General features: G+C 41.2%; 2 protein-coding genes across 3 annotated transcripts in view; both read left to right on the top strand.

The window, feature by feature from the left end:
* VWA3B (von Willebrand factor A domain containing 3B) overlaps positions 1-18,104 on the top strand; it is a 201,442-nt gene that overhangs the window by 99,042 nt on the left and 84,296 nt on the right. For both annotated transcript variants that reach the window (XM_061155967.1, XM_061155966.1), the window contains exons 13-16: positions 1,089-1,187; positions 9,029-9,211; positions 14,822-14,949; positions 16,947-17,080. In XM_061155967.1, coding sequence (XP_061011950.1) covers positions 1,089-1,187; positions 9,029-9,211; positions 14,822-14,949; positions 16,947-17,080 — 544 coding nt within the window. The remainder of the gene's footprint in view (positions 1-1,088; positions 1,188-9,028; positions 9,212-14,821; positions 14,950-16,946; positions 17,081-18,104) is intronic.
* Positions 12,966-13,334, top strand: LOC133065179 (histone H2B type 2-K1-like). The gene has a single exon (XM_061155968.1). The coding sequence runs from the start codon at positions 12,966-12,968 to the stop codon at positions 13,332-13,334; it is 369 nt and encodes a 122-aa protein (XP_061011951.1).

Below are 18,104 nucleotides of genomic sequence, written 5' to 3'. Positions count from 1 at the left end.
TTCAAGAGAGCACTGATGGCAGGCTTCCCTGGCATTCCCCTGGTGAAGAATCTGCTTTGCAATGCAGGAGATACCAGTTCGACGCCTGGTCCAGGAAGATCCCACATGCCACGGGGCAGCTAAGCCCATGCCCGATGACTCCCGAAGCCCATTCACCCCAGAGCCTGTGCACCCAGGAGGAGCTACCACAGTGAGAACTCACTGCAGCTAGAGAAACCCGGCGTGCAGCAGCAAAGACCCCACACAGCTGGGTGGGGGTAAACAAACAACATTGGTTAAATATTGAATAAATACAATTTTAAAAAGAAACAAAAGAGCACTGATGCCCCCATATTGTGGTCTCTTGCCAATATATACCCACAGCTTCTGCCGGTTCACCAGCCACCCCAACCCAGCTCTCCTTCAGTGTCTGGCTGCATCCCGCCCCAGGAGCCAGGGCTTGCATCTCCCCTGACTCTCCAGATGCCCACCTCTCCCCAGATTTGGGGCCAGTTGGTTGCCCTGTGATCTGAGCCCTCTCATGAATAACAAAAGTCACATACTTGCTGTTTGTCTGGCTCTTTTTTATTATGGAGTGACAGTTCTCTCCATCCCTGGACAGAGCTGCAGGAATTTTACAGTTTTACAGCTTCCTGTACCTCCCGATTGCTCATGACACCACACTTGTATTTGCTGAATATTGGGTGTCATGAATCAATCCTGGTTGAAAACAAACATGGTCCTCACCCGGGTGTATTCAGGCTGCATGTGCTGACAGCTGAATGAACAGTAACTGAGTTGGTGCCTCCCACAGAAACACACAAAGATAAAATTGAATTAAGAGCTCTATCATCAGGACAGGAAATCCATTGTCCCAGCTTCTAGCTCTCCTAGGACTATCTCCATAGATGCTTTTATGATACGTCTAAGGATTCGACTTCTTGGAATTCCTGGGCTGAAATTATTATCTCAGTATAATTTAAATTTATCTTTTATTTCACAAATACCTTCTTTTCTTTTTGGAGGCAGAGAATAAATAACACTTGTTTGTGAGATCTTTTTTTGAGATTGAAGTATACACTTGGTATGTGTCTCTCTCTTTTCTGTAGATTGGAAGTTCCACAAACACCCTGAGTGCCCTGCAAATTGCTTTTGCTGATGAGGAAACACAAGTAATCTACCTTTTGACAGATGGGAGACCTGATCAGGTACTTATCAAAGTTGGGAACAAAGACAGACTCACTAATCCCCTGAAAGTGAAAGCTGAGAGTGAGAATTGGGAGACCTTTTTCACTGCCACCAAAAAGCTGTTGACAGATGCTTGCTTAACTTAGGGACCCAGAAGTGAGGTAAAACACACATCCACATTGAGAAATTCCTTTGTCTACTACAACACTGAGGAAAATTTATGTGATACTGAGTGTTGTCTGGTTAATTTGAGGCACTCCCATAGGCCTGGAGACCAACCCCATGAAAGGAAATGTCTGCCTTCCATGGAAGACTGGTTTATATTTTATTATAAACTAAGAGCAAGGAAATCTTTTTGATTTTTTTCCTTTGGGGACACTGAATCTAAACATGTCACTGCACAATGTCCTTGGTTTTACCCCTAATTTTAACTTAGTAATCATTTAAACAAAAGCATGCCTTTCTGGTGAAATGTTCTTTGTTTTGTTTAGCCTGACTGGAAAATATTTGAAAAGTTTTAGTGGAGTCTGTTCATCTTCTTTTGAGCTTTGTGAATGAAAGACTAATGCTCTGGGCATTAAATAAATATACGGATGTGCAGGCCAGTACAATGTAAATTAACCGCTGAAGTGAATTAGTATCAACTTGTTTCCTTCATTGTGAAGTGTCTGCATGTGAAGACTGCTAGGCAAATATTGTAAAATATCCTGTGTCAAACAGTCCAGGGCTTAAATCCTAAAGCAACCAGATTTTACTGCAGCATTAGATTTGTGGCCAAGAAATTGTATATAAAGTGAACTTTTATTTGGGATGATTTTCCTATCAATTTCACTGTATTTTCTACTCAAAGGCAGTTTACTGTGCTTTGTTTATGCTCCTTGTCTGGTGCCAAGGTGTGAGGCTGCAAAGATGAATAATGTCCTGCTCTAGGGGAGCTTACATGTTGGCGGGTGTACTAGCATGTACAGTGAATTCCGATACTTTACAGGGAGTGGGGTTGCCTAGGCTACGGATCGAATGGGAGCACAGTGATGAATTCTGCTGTACAAGATGGAAAGAAGACCAGGCAAGCATCCACTGAGAAGGGCGTGCTTTAGCTGTGTCTCAAAGGAAGATAAGGAGTTTTTTTAAACAGAGGAGATTGCTGGTATCCTGGGCAGAAGGAACAGAGGTGTAAAAGTATGTGGGCTGCTCAGGGTGATAACCCGAGAGCAACAGCAGTGATAGAAGAGTGTCAGGCCCGAGTCTCTGAGGTTAAGTTGGGAGAGACCGTGAAGGTCCTTGAGTGTCACATGGAAAGGGTGGTCTTTACCTCACTGGGTACTCTCAGGGGAGCAGAAAGTCCCATCCACCTATATGTTATAAATATGCCTCAGTAGAGCCAGGGAAAGACTAGATCTTGATGAGAGCTGGTGAGGTCCCACCTCAGGGAGGAGCAGCAGAAATTTGGAAGGAGAAACCCGTCAGAGATGAGATCATAGGAGTAGCATCAAAGGACTTGGTGGCCAGTTTGTGAGTAGGAGGTGAGGGGCTGGGAGAGGACCAAGAGAGCAAGGGGTCAAGATGACTGATTTCATTTGTCTAGTAATTGTTATTAACTGACTGACATCTAAAGAAGATGAAGACTTAGGGGTTGCCAGTGGAGGAAGCTGAGCTTGAGCCACCTGGATTTCATGGCTGTCCAAACCCGTATAAGTATGGGACTGGCGTTTGGAGAAGGTGTAGGTTGGAGATTCTGACTTGCAAGTCATCTGGACAAGGAGATGTCCAGATTTCTTTTTCTTTTTAATAAATGCTAACTGATTTTATTGCAATTTAGAAAATATAGGTAGGCATATAATCATAAGGAAGAATAAGAGATAAGTATAAGTAGTTCATAATTCAATTTTCTGCCCTTTCTCATCTAATATGTGCCAGTTTTCCAAGTCGTGAGATATTCTTCTGAAACATCATTCTCAATGACTGCATCATATTACGTTATATAGATTTAATAAAACTACCTTCTGATTTAATTTTTGCATAGTAGTACATTAACATGGTACATATTACAAAGGTATAAAAGGATATGTAGAGAAAATTCTCCCTCCCACCTCCTGTTCATCACCTAAGAGGCAATGTAGATTACTAGTTTCTTTATTTTCTTTGAGAGATAGTTTGTTATGCAAACAGATAAATGTTTATATATATTTCCTTTTTAAAATATATAGACGGTAACATATTACATGGGCTTCCCAGGTGGAGTTAGTGGTAAAGAACCTGCCTGCCAATGCAGCAGATGCCAGAGACACAGGTTTGATCCCTGGGTCAGGAAGATCCCTGGAGGAGGGCATGGTAACCCACTCCAGTATTCTTGCCTGGAGAATCCCATGGACAGAGGAGGCTGGTGAGCTACAGTCCATAGGGTTGCAAAGAGTTGGAAACAACTGAAATGACTTAGCACACATGCACGCAGCATATTACACACACAATTCTGAACCTTTATTAATAAAACAGAGGACTTCCCTGGAAGTCCAGTAGTTAAGACTTTGCCTTCCAATGCAGGGAGACTGAGTTTGATCCCTGGTTGGGGAACTAAGATACCACATGCCTTAGGGTTTAGCCAAAATTTTTTTTGTAAATAAATAAATAAAACAATATACCTCAGAGATCACTTAATATCATCTCATAAAGAGCTTCCTCGTTTTTTAACAGCTGCTTACTATTCCATCACACAGCTACTTAGTCATGTCCCCTGGAGATGAACATTTAGGTTATGTCAATCTTTCTATTCAAGTTTGCAAAAGTAACTGTGCACATATATCATTTTGCACCTGTAAGAGTGTATCTGTAGCATAAATTCTGAGAAGTGTTCTCAGTAAAAAGATATATATTTTGATAGATCCCGCCATATAGCCCTTGAAGAGGATTTGCCAAGTAACACTATACCAACAATGTGTTAAGAAGGATGCTTAGACTGGAGTTCATCACAGACTTATGAGGATCTGGGATCTCCCAAAACTATATTTAAATTGAAATCTCCAAAAAATATATTTAAATTATATTTAAATACATTTCTCTGGAGAGAAGGTAAGTAGCTTTCCCTGGATTCTCAGAGGGTCTGTGGTCCAGTTAATGATGAGAAACTAGGGATGTGGATGAGCTGGAATTAGGAATATATAAATTACTAAAATAGTGATTTATAAACTGTCATTCAGGCATTTCATATTCATCTCTGCCCTTTCCCCACATGCAGTCTATTTAGTTTGTATTGCCCCTCAGATTCTCTCAAAAAAGTAAATGGATATTTGATATTCATGTTCTATGTAGAGGACATTAAAATGTAGTACTCAATCTCCATTTGTTTTTTAATTTTCACTGACTGTGTAGGACCTAAATAGGTAAGACCAATGTTATTATTCCCAGTACTCAGCAGAATTTTCTACTTGGAAGAACACACAGAGATGCTATTCGGGATTCAGTTCCATGGACATCACTGTACTGCTTGTTTATTAAATGTCCAGGGCAGAATTATATGGAAGCCAAGTCTTTAATCAAGTTCAAAGGGTTCTAGTAATACTAGTTTTCATTAACCTGGGACCACTAGGTGTCCTTTGCTGAGTATCTATAGGGGTGAGTGGACACTGTGGGGCCTCTGCTAGAGAAGCCCAGCACATTTGGCTGTGATTGTTTGGGGATTTCTTTGAAGTTAGGGCCTCACTCTCGCAAAAATTGAGAAAATGGATGCGAGGAAGTTAACTGCATCATTTTAAACAAAAACAGATGTATAAGGACCCACGTGGGGTATATGAGAGGTAGGGGCAGGGGAAGGCACAGGGGACTCCCCCTGTACAAACAAACCTCCTTCAGACCATGAGAGAACCATTCCTGCCTTTCTTGTCACCCCAAGTTGACCTTTGTGGTGAAAGGGACATCTGGCCACACACCTGTTTAGATTCAGGGACAAGGCACCAGGGCGAGTGTCTCAGGTTAGGGATCTCATCTTAGGGACCACCAGGGCCTCTGAAGGGAATTGACTAAGGAGTCATATGGGCATTACACAGGGAGCGACCTCCACATTCAAAGCCCTTCCATCTGAGCTACTGCAGTAGCTCCACTTAGCATCTGAGAAGAGTCAGGGTGAGTCAGGCTGCAGGGAGAGAAGGTTTTCTTCAACTACTGAGTCTTCTTGTCAAAGCTGTGAGGACACCCACCAGCAGAGGAGAATCTCTGGGGGCTGCGGGTGGGGGGCAGGAGGACAGGAATGCTGTCTTCACTGGCAGAGATCGAGCTCCTTCTGCAGTTAAGATGCAGCCCCGCCCTCTGCCCAGCTCTCTACCACCTCGCTGGGCTCTGGAACTTCGTGCCAGTTTAGCAAACATTACCTGGGACTGCGTGTGGGTTGGGGGCTCACAACAATACATGTAGCGGACTTTCTCATGCTTGTGGTCTCTTGGGCTGTCAGGACTGATGGAAATAAATAGCTTTAAAGCCAGAGACCCGGGTTAGAGCTCATCACCTCCACTGCCCATCTGAATGACCTTGGGCAAATGTCCCCAAAGTGAGTTTCCTCATCCATGACTTGGAGCTAATGCTCCCTCCTTACAGGGTTGCTATGATGTTCTTGTGAATGCATTCCATGGATATTTCCTGAACACTTTTTATGAGCCAGGTACTGTTATCAATCTAGTATACAGTGGAGAGCAAGACAGACCAGGCGACTGCCTTCAGCAAAGCTTCTGTTTTATGGGGAGATAGTGAGCAACACGAAACTTTTCAGGCTTCCCAGGTAGCACTAGTGGTAAAGAACCCACCTGCCACTGCAGGAGACATAAGAGGTACAGACTCAGTCCCTGAGTTGGGAAGATCCCCTGGAGGAGGGCATGACAACCCACTCCACAGAGGAGCCTGGCGGGCTACAGTTCGTGGGGTCACAGAGTCAGACATGACTGAAGTGACTTAGCATGTAGACAGTGAGCAAATAAATTTGTATGTCAGGTAACGTATGAAAATGAAAATGCTACCCACAATGTCAGCACTAAATCAACATTAATGTCCCTCCCCAAATATCTCAGCTGGAAGTCAATATATTGTTGTTGTTTAGTTGCTAAGTCATGTCCAACTCTTTTGCAACCCTATAAACTACAGCCTACCAGACTCTGTCCATGGGATTCTCTAAGCAAGAATACTGGAATGGGTTGTCATTTCCTTTCCCAGGGCATCTTCCTCACCCAGGGATTGAACCCTCATCTCCTGCTTGGCAGGCAGATTCTTTAGGATTGAGCTGCCTTGGAAGCCCCAATATAGGAGCAATTTCTAGCTAAAACCTATCACATCAAATTAACAGAATTTAGGTCTGATATCTCCAGTCTGGTATATAGGGATGAGGGCCAGTGGTGAGGAGTCTTGGTAAGAAATGAGAATAATGATCGTACCTTCCTTGGTGGATTGTAGAGGGGATGCAGGGAGAGCGCAGCAGAGCTCTTAGTGCCTGGTCCATGGTAAGTGCTCACAATGGAAGCTAGGTTGAAGGAGAGGCAGGCAGCAGAGAGAGATTTGCTCTGTCCTTGAAGTTGGCAAGACAGATGGGGTCAGCCCTCAGCTAGGTTAGGTTGCTGTTTGGTTTGGAACCAGCTGATGGGCAGAGAGGAGAGGCGAGAAGAAGAGAGGAGGAGAAGTGGGGTGGGCTTATGGGCAGTGTGTGTGTTAGGCACTCAGTCGGGCTTATGGGCAAGGGCAGGCTCAAAACTGGAACCAAATACAGAGACCGAAGTCATGTGTATGTAGTGGCTGGAATGAGACCTCCCTGAGCAGCGTGTGAGCTGCTCAAGGCCAGCAGGTGGTGAGTCCAGAGGCCTCCTCCCTCACCACCCTACCTCCCCGGGGTTCATAGGAAGCATTTTGGAAGGGTTAATAGTCAAGGAATAGGAATTGGGTGTGGAGAGTGGGAGCTGGCTAAAGGAGCCAGCAAGTTGAATCAATCAAAGAGGGACCGAGAAATACAGAAGCAATGAGGGCAAGACAACCAGAGGCAGCTTCTGAGGGCACTGAGCTGGGTGTGGTGGTGCTGGTGGAGAGGCAGCAGGGCAGATCATCAGTTCACCTTCCCTGTGTGTCTGGTAATGTTTACAGAGAATCGATCCTTGCCAAGTGACAGTCTTTATTGCAAGCAGGGGAAAACAAATAATCTGGCATTGCTTCTAGTACTAAAATCTGTCTTTGAATCTAGTCTTACCACTTAAGAGATTGATGACCCTAGGAAGCTTAGTCCTTCTGAGCCTCAATTTCTCCATCTTTAAGTGGAATCCATACCTACTGTGCCAATTAGGGTTTCATATTACTGGGAGAAAAAAGCAGGAGAGCAGACAAATGATAACTGAAATGGAGAGATTTATATTCCTATGAAGAAGAAGCCTGGTGGTAGGTAGTCTAGGTTATACAGCTACTCAAGGATCTCTCCAAGAAAACAGGCTTCTTTTAATCTTCATAGTTCACCTGATCTTTGTGTTTGACATCCACCCTTATGGTGGCAAGACAGCTGCTTCATGCCTAAGTACAGTGTCTGTTTTCCAGGAGGCAGGGGTGGAAAAGGGAAGGACATTAGCTTTTTTTGTTAAGTCTTTATCTTTTTATTGGCAAAAAAAACTTTCCCTTGAAACTTCAATGGACAGACCTGGGTCATGTGGTCACTCCTAGCTGCAAAAAAAAAAAAAAAAAGTGTCAGAAGATGAGTTTTTATGTGTGTTTTGTTTTGTTTGTATGTTTGTTTTTAACTGAGTCTGTTGTTGCCTTGAAAAGAAAACCAGGTCTCTGACAGTAAAAAGGAGAGGTGGGCAACTAGTAATCTTTCCAAAACTCTGTCACAAGAGGGTTAACTGGAGTATTATGTCCCCAACAGAGTGCTTAGAACATGAAAGGACCCTAAATAAATGTCTCTTTTTTCACTCTGAGATACCACTTTTTTCACCCTGAGATATCCAAAGCTGGACATTGCTTTTTAGGAGTAGAAGCTTTGGAAGCCACCTCAAGATCCTGTGGCCTCATTCTGTAGAATCCCAGTATCCAGGATGTCTCACCCATAACTCAGTACTATAAGTGTCCAGCAGTATGTGCATGCATGCATGCTAAGTCACTTCAGTCGTGTCCGACTCTTTATGACCCCGTGAACTGTAGCCTGCCAGGCTCCTCTGTCCATGGGATTCTCCAGGCAAGAATACTGGAGTGAGTGGGTTGCCATGACCTCCTTCAGGGGATCTTCCTGACCCAGGGATTGAACTTGAGTTGCTTATGTCTCCTGCATTGGCAAGCAAGTTCTTTACCACTAACACCATCTGAAAAGCCCTGCTCAAAATTATGTGTATATATGTGTAATTTGCTTAGTCATGTCCAACTCTTTATAGCCCCATGGACTGTAGCCTGCCAGGCTCCTCTGTCCATGGAATTCTCCCCACAAGAATACTGGAGTGGGTAGCCTTTGTCTTCTCCAGGGTATCTTCCCAACCCAGGGATCGAATCTGGGTCTCCCACATTGCAGGCAGATTGTTTACCATCTGAGCCACCAGGTCCAACCCTTTAAAAGCATGGATTCTAGGCTTAGGTGCACTAAAATTGAGTAATTGGATTAGTCAAATCTTTCTCCCAGACTTTTCCCACAGCAACTGAGAGCCCAGAGGGCATGCGTTGAGTCACTCTCACCACCTGGCAGTTTGCTTTGTCAGCCGAATTGGATTGACACCTTCCCAAGAAGTCACTCTCCACTATATAAGGCATTACTAATTGAGAATTTCACTATCTAGAACAAATACTAGGGACTTTCACATATGTTTTTTTTTTTTGTCTCTTCCTCTCTATCTCCCCTCTTTTCCCTCAAAATGTATCATTTCAGTCACCTGAAATGGTTATGGACCAGGTCAAAGTTTTTCAGAAAATTCCTATTTACACCATCTCCTTTTGTTACAATGATGAGAATGCAAATGGATTTTTGAAAGACCTTGCTTCTTTGACTGGAGGAGAGTTTCATTCTTATAATTTTGGCTGCAAGGATCCCTATACTCCAGAGGCTGTTCAGGTAAGAGCTTCATGAGCCGAGCAGAGAGTGTTCACTTACTTGAGCGCTAATGATTGGAGGTCTGTGGACAATGATGGGGAAAACAGCAACCATAAGGACAACTAAGTTGAGAAAATAAATCACCTAACAGCTAGTGTCCTGCAAACTGTGGTGGCCTAAGGACCACCTGAGCTAGGGCACCTGTGAAAATTCAGATTCCCGAGTCCCACTACCAAGCTATACTAAATCAAGCTCCAGGCACAGAGGCCCAGGAGTCCTAATAGATCTAATTTTTCTTCTAAGCTTTTTATTATGGAATGTTGCAAACAAATGCAAAAGTAGAAGAGTATATAGACCATGTGCCTATCAGTCATATTTAACAATTATCAACATTTTGCCAAGCTTTAGGAACAAACACCCTGGAGGTCCATACATAAGGGTTGTTAACCACTGCCTGTTTGCACATATTTGTGGGAAAGTTTCAAAAAAATTCACTTGCTAGGTAGCTGTCTTCTGACTCATTAGGCTGTATAACCATGTGACCATCTGATGAAACAATTCATTCTAATGCGCTAATACAAGAAAGTAAATAAAATTCTATGCCCCAGTCCTCCAATTTTGGCCCGAAGCTGTGCATTTCAAGTGTGCCTCTCTACAGAACGTGTTTCATATTGTCTGTTCTAAGGAGAGACTTTAAATCCAGGACAAGCCAGAACACTGATCAATGCTTACATGTGAGAAACTATTAATACCAGAGTCTGGAAATGACTCATTCAAAAGATCAGACGAACCAGTTCTCTGAGCTCATCAGAGGGCAATGCCCACTCCCGTCAGCTAGACTAGAAAACCTCATAATCCAATGGGTATTGGGTAAAGTTTAAAGGAAGGTCTTGCCTCAATAGTGGGAGCAGCCAAATGCTGCTCTACTTCTGTCTAGAAAATCTTAAATGCAAAACGTGAACAGGCCAATCCATCGCCAGGGAATTTAGCTGCATCCACTCTCCCCACTCACATTCAACATACTACTGGAAGCTCTACCAAGACAACAAGGCAAGAAAAGAAATAAAAGGCATACAGATTAGAAAGGAAGAAATAGACCTGTCCCTATTTTCATGTAACAAATAAAACTCCAAGGGAGCTACCAGAAAACTCCCAGAACTATTAACCGAGTTCAACAAGTTCACTGGTTATAAGATCAGCACATAAAATTCAATCACATTTTGATAAAGTAAAAATAAACATACAGAATTCAAAATCAAATATTGAAATTTAGTATTTCCTCCAAAATGAAATACTTAGGTATATATATTACATGGTATATATACAGAAAAGCCTTCTGAAATAGAATAAAATTGAACTGTATTTTCATTCAACATCCAATGAAGTATACAAAAATGCTACTGGAACTAATAATTGAAGTTAGCTAGATTGTAGTATCCTACAAGGTCAACATATAACATACAAAAATGTTGTCATATTAGCAAAGAACAATAAACATTGAAATAAAAATTATCATTTACAATCTCATCAAGAATATGAAACATGTAGTGACAAATTTGTCAAAGTATGTAAAAGGCCTATCACTGAAAACTATAAAACATTGAGGGTTGTATGTTGTTTATGGGTTAGAAGACATCACAGTGTTAGAATGTGCATTCTCAAAAAGAAAACCTGAATTGTATCTATGTTTGTATTTGTGTAAAGTCGTTCCTTTGCCTTTCAATCTATAGTTGACATGCACAGACATAGTAGTGGTTCTCAAGTTGCTGTTCTGCCATCTTCCTGTCTCCTCCAGTCCCTCCATCTGCATTCCGTGTGTATATGACCTTCTTCAGTGCTATGATAGGACATTTAACAGAGGTTGCTATGTGCAGTACTGTATTTAGTGTTTTCATTTTAATTTTTCTAGGACATTAATTTATATGAAAATAAAAAGAATACTAAAAGAGAAAAAAATAGACTTATCACATTCCTAATCAAAATTTCAGCAGGCTTTTTAGTGAAAATTGACAAACTAATTCCATGGAAATTCAGAAGATTTCAAATAGCCAAAATAGCTTTGAAAAAGAAAATCAAAGTTGAAAGACTAATACTACTTGATCTCAGGATGTATAAAGCTATAGTCATCAAGACAGGGTGGTATTAGTGTAAAGTCAGATTTATAGATCAACAGACCAGAATAGCAAAACCAGAAATAGACTAACACATATGTGGACAACTGATTTTCAACAGAGATGCAAAGGCAATTCAGTGGAGAAAGTATATGTCTTTTTTTCTCCAACAAATGTTGGAACAGTTGGATGAAATAAACACAACTTGCTCCATACATCACACTGTAATAAAAAATTAACTCAAAATGATACTTGGACCTAAATGTAAAACCTAGGTTTTTTTCCCCTCCTAGAAGAGAACATATGAAAAGCCCTTTGAGACCTTGTGTTATACCAAAAAAAATTTTATTAGGATATCAAAAACATAGTCCATATAAAGCAACTCAATGAATTTGATTTAATCAAAATTTTAAGTTTCTCTTTAAAAAACAATGCTAAGATAACTAAAAGATAAGTTGTAGACTTGGAGAAAATGTTTCAAATTGTATTCATTCTCTTGTATCCAGAATATATTAAGATTTCTCAAAACTCAAGGAAACAAAAAATGGGCAAAAGATTTGGACAGACACTCTTTGGACAGACACTCTACCAAAGAAGATACATGCATTTCAGACAAGATCATGAAAGGATGCTTAGTATCATTAATCATTCGGGAAACACAAATTAACCATAATGAAATACCAGTATATGCTATTAAAATGGCTAAAATTAAGACAACTGACCTTACCAAGTTTTTACAAGGATATGGAGGAACTAGAACTCTCTTTTATTACTAATGGGAATGTAAACTAGTGCAATCATTTTGGAAAACAGTTTGGTCATTTCTTGAAAAGTTCAGCATCATCACCCATATGATCTAGCCATTCCACTCTTGTTCACTGACCCAAGAGAAATGAAAGCAGATATTCATATGAAGATTTGTGCACAAATGCTCATAGCTTTAGTATTTATCATAGCTCAGACCTGGAAACTCAGATGTCCATCTACAGGTGACTAAATTTTGGATTTGTTATATAATTGAATACTCAGTTCAGTTCAGTTCAGTCACTCAGTCATGTCCGACTCTTTGAGACCCCATGAATCACAGCATGCCAGGCCTCCTTGTCCATCACCAACTCCCGGAGTTTACTCAAATTCATGTCCATCGAGTCAGTGATGCCATCCAGCCATCTCATCCTCTGTTGTCCCCTTCTCCTCCTGCCCCCAATCCCTCTCAGCATCAGGGTCTTTTCCAGTGAGTCAACTCTTCGCATGAGGTGGCCGAAGAATTAGAGTTTCAGCTTCAGCATCAGTCCTTCCAATGAACACCCAGGACTGATCTCCTTTAGGATGGACTGGTTGGATCTCCTTGCAGTCCAAGGGATTCTCAAGAGTCTTCTCCAACACCACAGTTCAAAAGCATCAATTTTTCGGCACTCAGCTTTCTTCACAGTCCAACTCTCACATCCATACATGACCACTGGAAAAACCATAGCCTTGACTAGATGGACCATTGTTGGCAAAGTAATGTCTCTGCTTTTTAATATGCTGTCTAGGTTGGTCATAACTTTCCTTCCAAGGAGTAAGCGTGTTTTAATTTCATGGCTGCAATCAACATCTGCAGTGATTTTGAATACTACTCAGCCATAAAAATGAATGTACTGGCCGCCGGGAAGACCAGGAGGATGAGCGCTGAGCACGGACAGCTACAGCAGCCTGGGGGCCGGCGAGGCCGGAGTCCTGGGGACAAGAAGTCCAGAAGGCGCAGCCGGCGCAAAGAAACCTACTCGATGTACATCTACAAGGTGCTCAAGCAGGTGCACCCCGACATCGGCATCTCCTCCAAGGCCATGAGCATCATGAACTTGTTCGTGAACGATCTGTTTGAGCGGCTGGCCGGCGAGGCCACCCGGCTGGCCCAGTACTCGGGCCGAACCACACTGACATCCCGGGAGGTCCAGACGGCCATGCGTCTGCTGCTGCCTGGAGAGCTGGCCAAGCATGCTGTGTCTGAGGGCACCAAGGCCATGACCAAGTACACCAGCTCCAAGTGACCCGGGGCCCGACCCTAATAAAGGCTGCACTGCTCAAAAAATTAAAAAAAAAAAAAGAATGTACTGTTGATTCATGCTATATCATGGGTGAATCCCAAAATAATTATGAAAGTAAAGTAAACTAGACACGAAAAGATGATATAATGTATGATTCCATTTAAATAAAATTCCATAAAGCAACTATACTCTAATAAAAATTAATTTAAAATAAGTAAGGGTTTCCATTTGGGTAATTAAAAAAGTTCTTGAACTAGATAATAGTGATGGTTGCACAATATCGTAAATGTACTTAATGCTACTGAGGTGAACACACTTTAAAAATGGTTAAAATAATAAACGTTATGGGTGTTTTGCTGAAAATACATATAGACCTGCTGAAAAAAATAAACAGACAAGTAAAATTCCAGAAAATTGAAACTGATAGTGACAGAAAGTAGATGAATAGTTGCTTGTTTTTTGAAGAGGGGCTAAGAGGGATGGCAGATCTACAGTGGGATACAAACAAACTTTATAGAAGGTTATATATATAATTATTATGGATATAATTATTATCTTGACTGCAGAGGTGATTTCACAAGTGTGAATGTCAAAACTATTCAAATGGTACACTTTACATACATTCAGTTTGTTGTTCAGTTGCTAAGTCATGCAACCCCATGGACTGAAGCACACCAGGCTTCCCTATCCTTCACTATCTCCTGGAGTTTGTTCAAACTCATGTCCACTGAGTCAGTGATACCATCCAACCATCTCACCCTCTGTTGCCCCCTTCTCCTCTTGCCTTCAGTCTTTCCCAGTATCAGGGTCTTTTCCAAAAAGTCAGTTCTTCTCATCAGGTGGCTAAAGTATTGGAGCTTCAGCTTCAGCAATCAGTCCTTCCAATGAATATTCAGGGTTGATTTCCTTTAAGATTGACTGGTTTGATCTCCTCGTAGTCCAAGGGACTCTAAGAGTCTTCTCCAGCACTATAGTTCAAAAGCATCAATTCTTCAGCTATCTGTACATGACTACTGAAAAAACCATAGCTTTGACTATACGGACTTTTGTCGGCAAAGTGATATCTCTGCTTTTTAAAACACTGTCTACGTTGGTCATAGCTTTCCTTCCAAGGAGCAAGTGTCTTTTAATGTTATGACTGTAGTCACTGTCCACAGTGATTTTGGAACCCAAGAAAAGAAAATCTGTCTCTGCTTTCACTTTTTTCCTCTTCTGTTTGCCATGAATGATGGCAGCGGATGCCATGTTGTTAGTTTTTTGAATGTTGAGTTTTAAGCCAGCTTTTTCACTCTTCTGTTTCACTCACATCAAAAGGCTCTTTAGTTCTTCTTCATTTTCTGCCACACCTCAATTAGGCTGTCTAAAAAGGAAATAAGAACTACATGAAGTTCTTTAGATTCTTCTTTTACTGATACAGTTGGTTTTTTGTTAGAAATGTTTGGAATCTGAACTTTCATATAATCTTGCAATGTGTTTACTTATTTTGGCAGGATGAAGATCTGACTCTTTTAATTAAGGAAATGGAGCAAGGACACAATGACCTAGAGAAGGTGCAAGACCTTTACTCAGAGTCATTGGTCATGGACTGGTGGTACAATGCAGAAAAGGATGGAGACAAGTGAGCATGGCAAAGCGCCCACTTCCCATCACAGAGGTCCTCTTGGGTGCTCTGCTGATCTCTTTACCACTTCTTTCTACAGTGCTTTGTGAGAGTTCTTTTAAAAATCACATAGTATGATTATGTTAGGATTTTTGTTTAAGCAAAGGGAACTCATAATCAACAAATTAATGATTGGCTTACAGAAGCCACAAACTCATCCTTTTTTTAATTTTAATTTTGTTTTGGTCATACCAAGTGGCATTGCATATGGGATCTGAGTTCCCCAACTGGGGATCAACCCTGTCCAGTGGAAGTGCAGAGTCTTAACCACTGGCCTGCCAGGGAAGCCTCACATGCTCATCCTTATATGCAGGTTCTCAAATCCTGTGTGGCCCTTAAGGATGTCTCATCTGCACCCAATGTGGACACCCCCCACCCCCACCACAACCCGCAAAGGTGACAGAGCAGAGTAGGGGTGCACTGTTGTGAAGATTTGACTCGGGGTCACAACTGAAGCGACTTAGCATGCATGCATGCATTGGAGAAGGAAATGGCAACCCACTGCAGTGTTCTTGCCTGGAGAATCCCAGGGACGGGGGACCCTGGTGGGCTGCCATCTATGGGGTCGCACAGAGTCAGACACGACTGAAGCGTCTTAGTGGGGGCAGCAGCAGGAGGCTCAAGGTCTGGACCTGACTCTGTGTGGCCTTTGTGAATCCCTAACTTCTCTCCACACCTGTTGATTGCTGTGGGTCTCAGTTTCTTCCTCTTTAAGATGATGTGGTGGTAGGGTAGGATTTGGGATGGATGATTTTTCAGGTCTTTCCCCATGCTATATGCTATTAATAATATGTCTAAAATCAAAACCACCCCATCGTTCAGTAAGTGTGTCAAATCTTACATGATTTCACATTGTACAGATATTCAGGCATCATAGCATTCATGTATCACAGCATATAAATACCCTGTCAGGAATGGAAAACAGATTTATGGTTGCCAAAGAAGATAGTAGGGAATGGGGGGAGTTTGGGATTAACAGTGGGAGGAGTTTTGAATTAACAAATATACACCATTATATATAAAACAGAATAACTTTATTCTGGGCTTCCCTATTGTAAACAACAAGGACCTACTGTATAGTGCACTCAATATTTTGTAATAACCTATAATAATGGAAAAGAATCTGAAAATTTTATATATATGTGTGTGTATATATATGTATAACGTATGTATAACATGTATGTACATAATATATGTAATATATGTATAAAAATGTGTGTGTGTAAATATATATATATATATATAAAACTGAATCACTTTGTGCACTTGAAACTAACACAACACTGTAAATTAACTATACTTCAATTTAAAAATGACAAACAAGAAATGCCCCATCAGGAGTATATCTTTTTACTTAGAAGTGAAAGAAAAAGTGAAAGTGAAAGTTACTCAGTCGTGTCAGACTCTTTGTGACCCCATGGACTGTAGCCTACCAAACTCCTTGGGATTCTATGGACAAGAATACTAGAGTGGCTTGCCATTTACTTCTCCAGTTTTCTAAATGAATATCCACAAAATATAATCTCTTTTAAGGGCTGGATGATTAACCTAAAGTGAAAGTTGCTCAGTTGTGTCCAACTCCTTGTGACCCCATGGACTATACAGTCCATGGAATTCTCCAGGCCAGAATACTGGAGTGGGTAGCCTTTCCCTTCTCCAGGGGATCTTCCCAACCCAGGGATCGAACTGAGGTCTCCCGAATTGCAAGCAGATTTGTGATAGCAAAATGGAAAGAAGTTGAAAATATGTATTAGCCAGGATTTCTTCATCGAAATTCAGTCTTCCTATTAGCAAATTAAGCATTTAATAAACACCCTTCAGGAACAAAGAGAAAATAAAAACATTCCTAGACAAAAAATAATTGTAGCTAGCAGACCTACCCTTAAAGACCGAACACAGGAAGTTCCTCAAATTTTTTCTTTCATCATCTTTGTCTACTTTTTAATCTAAAACAGGCATCAAAAAGAGATTTGTTCCATGGTTTCAACCCCAGGAAAATGTGCAAAACCTCACGCTGATGTCAAATCATCACGAATGCCAGAGGACCCATCAAGTCAAAAGATTCAGGGAAAGAAATTGCTCCACGCAGGTATCTGTAAACAAAATGTTTGAATCTTGTGACCGGTTTTCCTTCAGTGCAAGAAGATATTAACAGGAATAAAGGAGGAATAAAACTAAAGCCTTATAACATTTTAAAAGAAGCCTAAACTTGTGTTTGTGAAACTGAAGTTATTATTAAAGTAACTGTACATTCCCATGCAGTTGTGAGAAATCATACAGAGAGATCCTGTATACCTGCTCTTCACCCAGCTACCCACGATGGTCACATGTTGGAAAAAAAAAAGTTCAGTTTTGCAACCAGGATATTGACATTGATGCAATCCACAGTCTTAGTTGGATTACCCCAGTTTTATATGTGTTCATTTGTGTGTGTGTACTTCTCTGATTTTATCACGTGTGGTTTCATATTCCCCCCTCCCTACAGTCAAGACACAGAACATTTCCATCACCACAAAGATCCCTGGCCTTGCTGTTTTATAACAACACCCATTTCCCTCCAACACCCTTTCCCAACTAGTGGGAACTACTAAGTTCTCCATTTCTAAAATGTTGTCATTTCAAAAACGTTATGTAAATGGAATCATACAACACATAACCTGTAGGTTTTGGCTTGTTTCACTCAACATATTTTCCCCCGGACTCATCCAAATTTTTACAGGTATCAACACTTAAATCCTCTTCATTACAGTGTAGTAGCATGTGATATGGATGCTCCAGAGTTGGTTTAACCATTCATCTGTTGACAGACATCTGAGTTGTTTCTAGTTTGGGGCTATTATGAATAAAGAAGTTCTAAACATTTTTGTACCTGGTCTGTGTGAACGTAATTTTTCATTTCTTTAAGATAAAGCCCAGGAATGCAATTGCTGATTCATATAGTATTGAATGTTTAGTTTTGTAAGAAGCTGCCAGACTATTTGCTGGAGTGGCTGTGCCATTTCATATTATCACAGTAATCAATGAGTGATTCAGTTTCTCTAAATTCTTGCCAGGACTTGGTATAGATTGTCATAAATACTTTTTATTTTGAAGGGCTTCCCTAGTGGCTCAGT

The sequence above is a fragment of the Dama dama genome, chromosome 11 (genome assembly GCF_033118175.1).
Source record: "Dama dama isolate Ldn47 chromosome 11, ASM3311817v1, whole genome shotgun sequence".
In the NCBI taxonomy this organism is placed as follows: Eukaryota; Metazoa; Chordata; class Mammalia; order Artiodactyla; family Cervidae; genus Dama; species Dama dama.
This window is presented reverse-complemented; position numbering and strand designations above follow the sequence as displayed.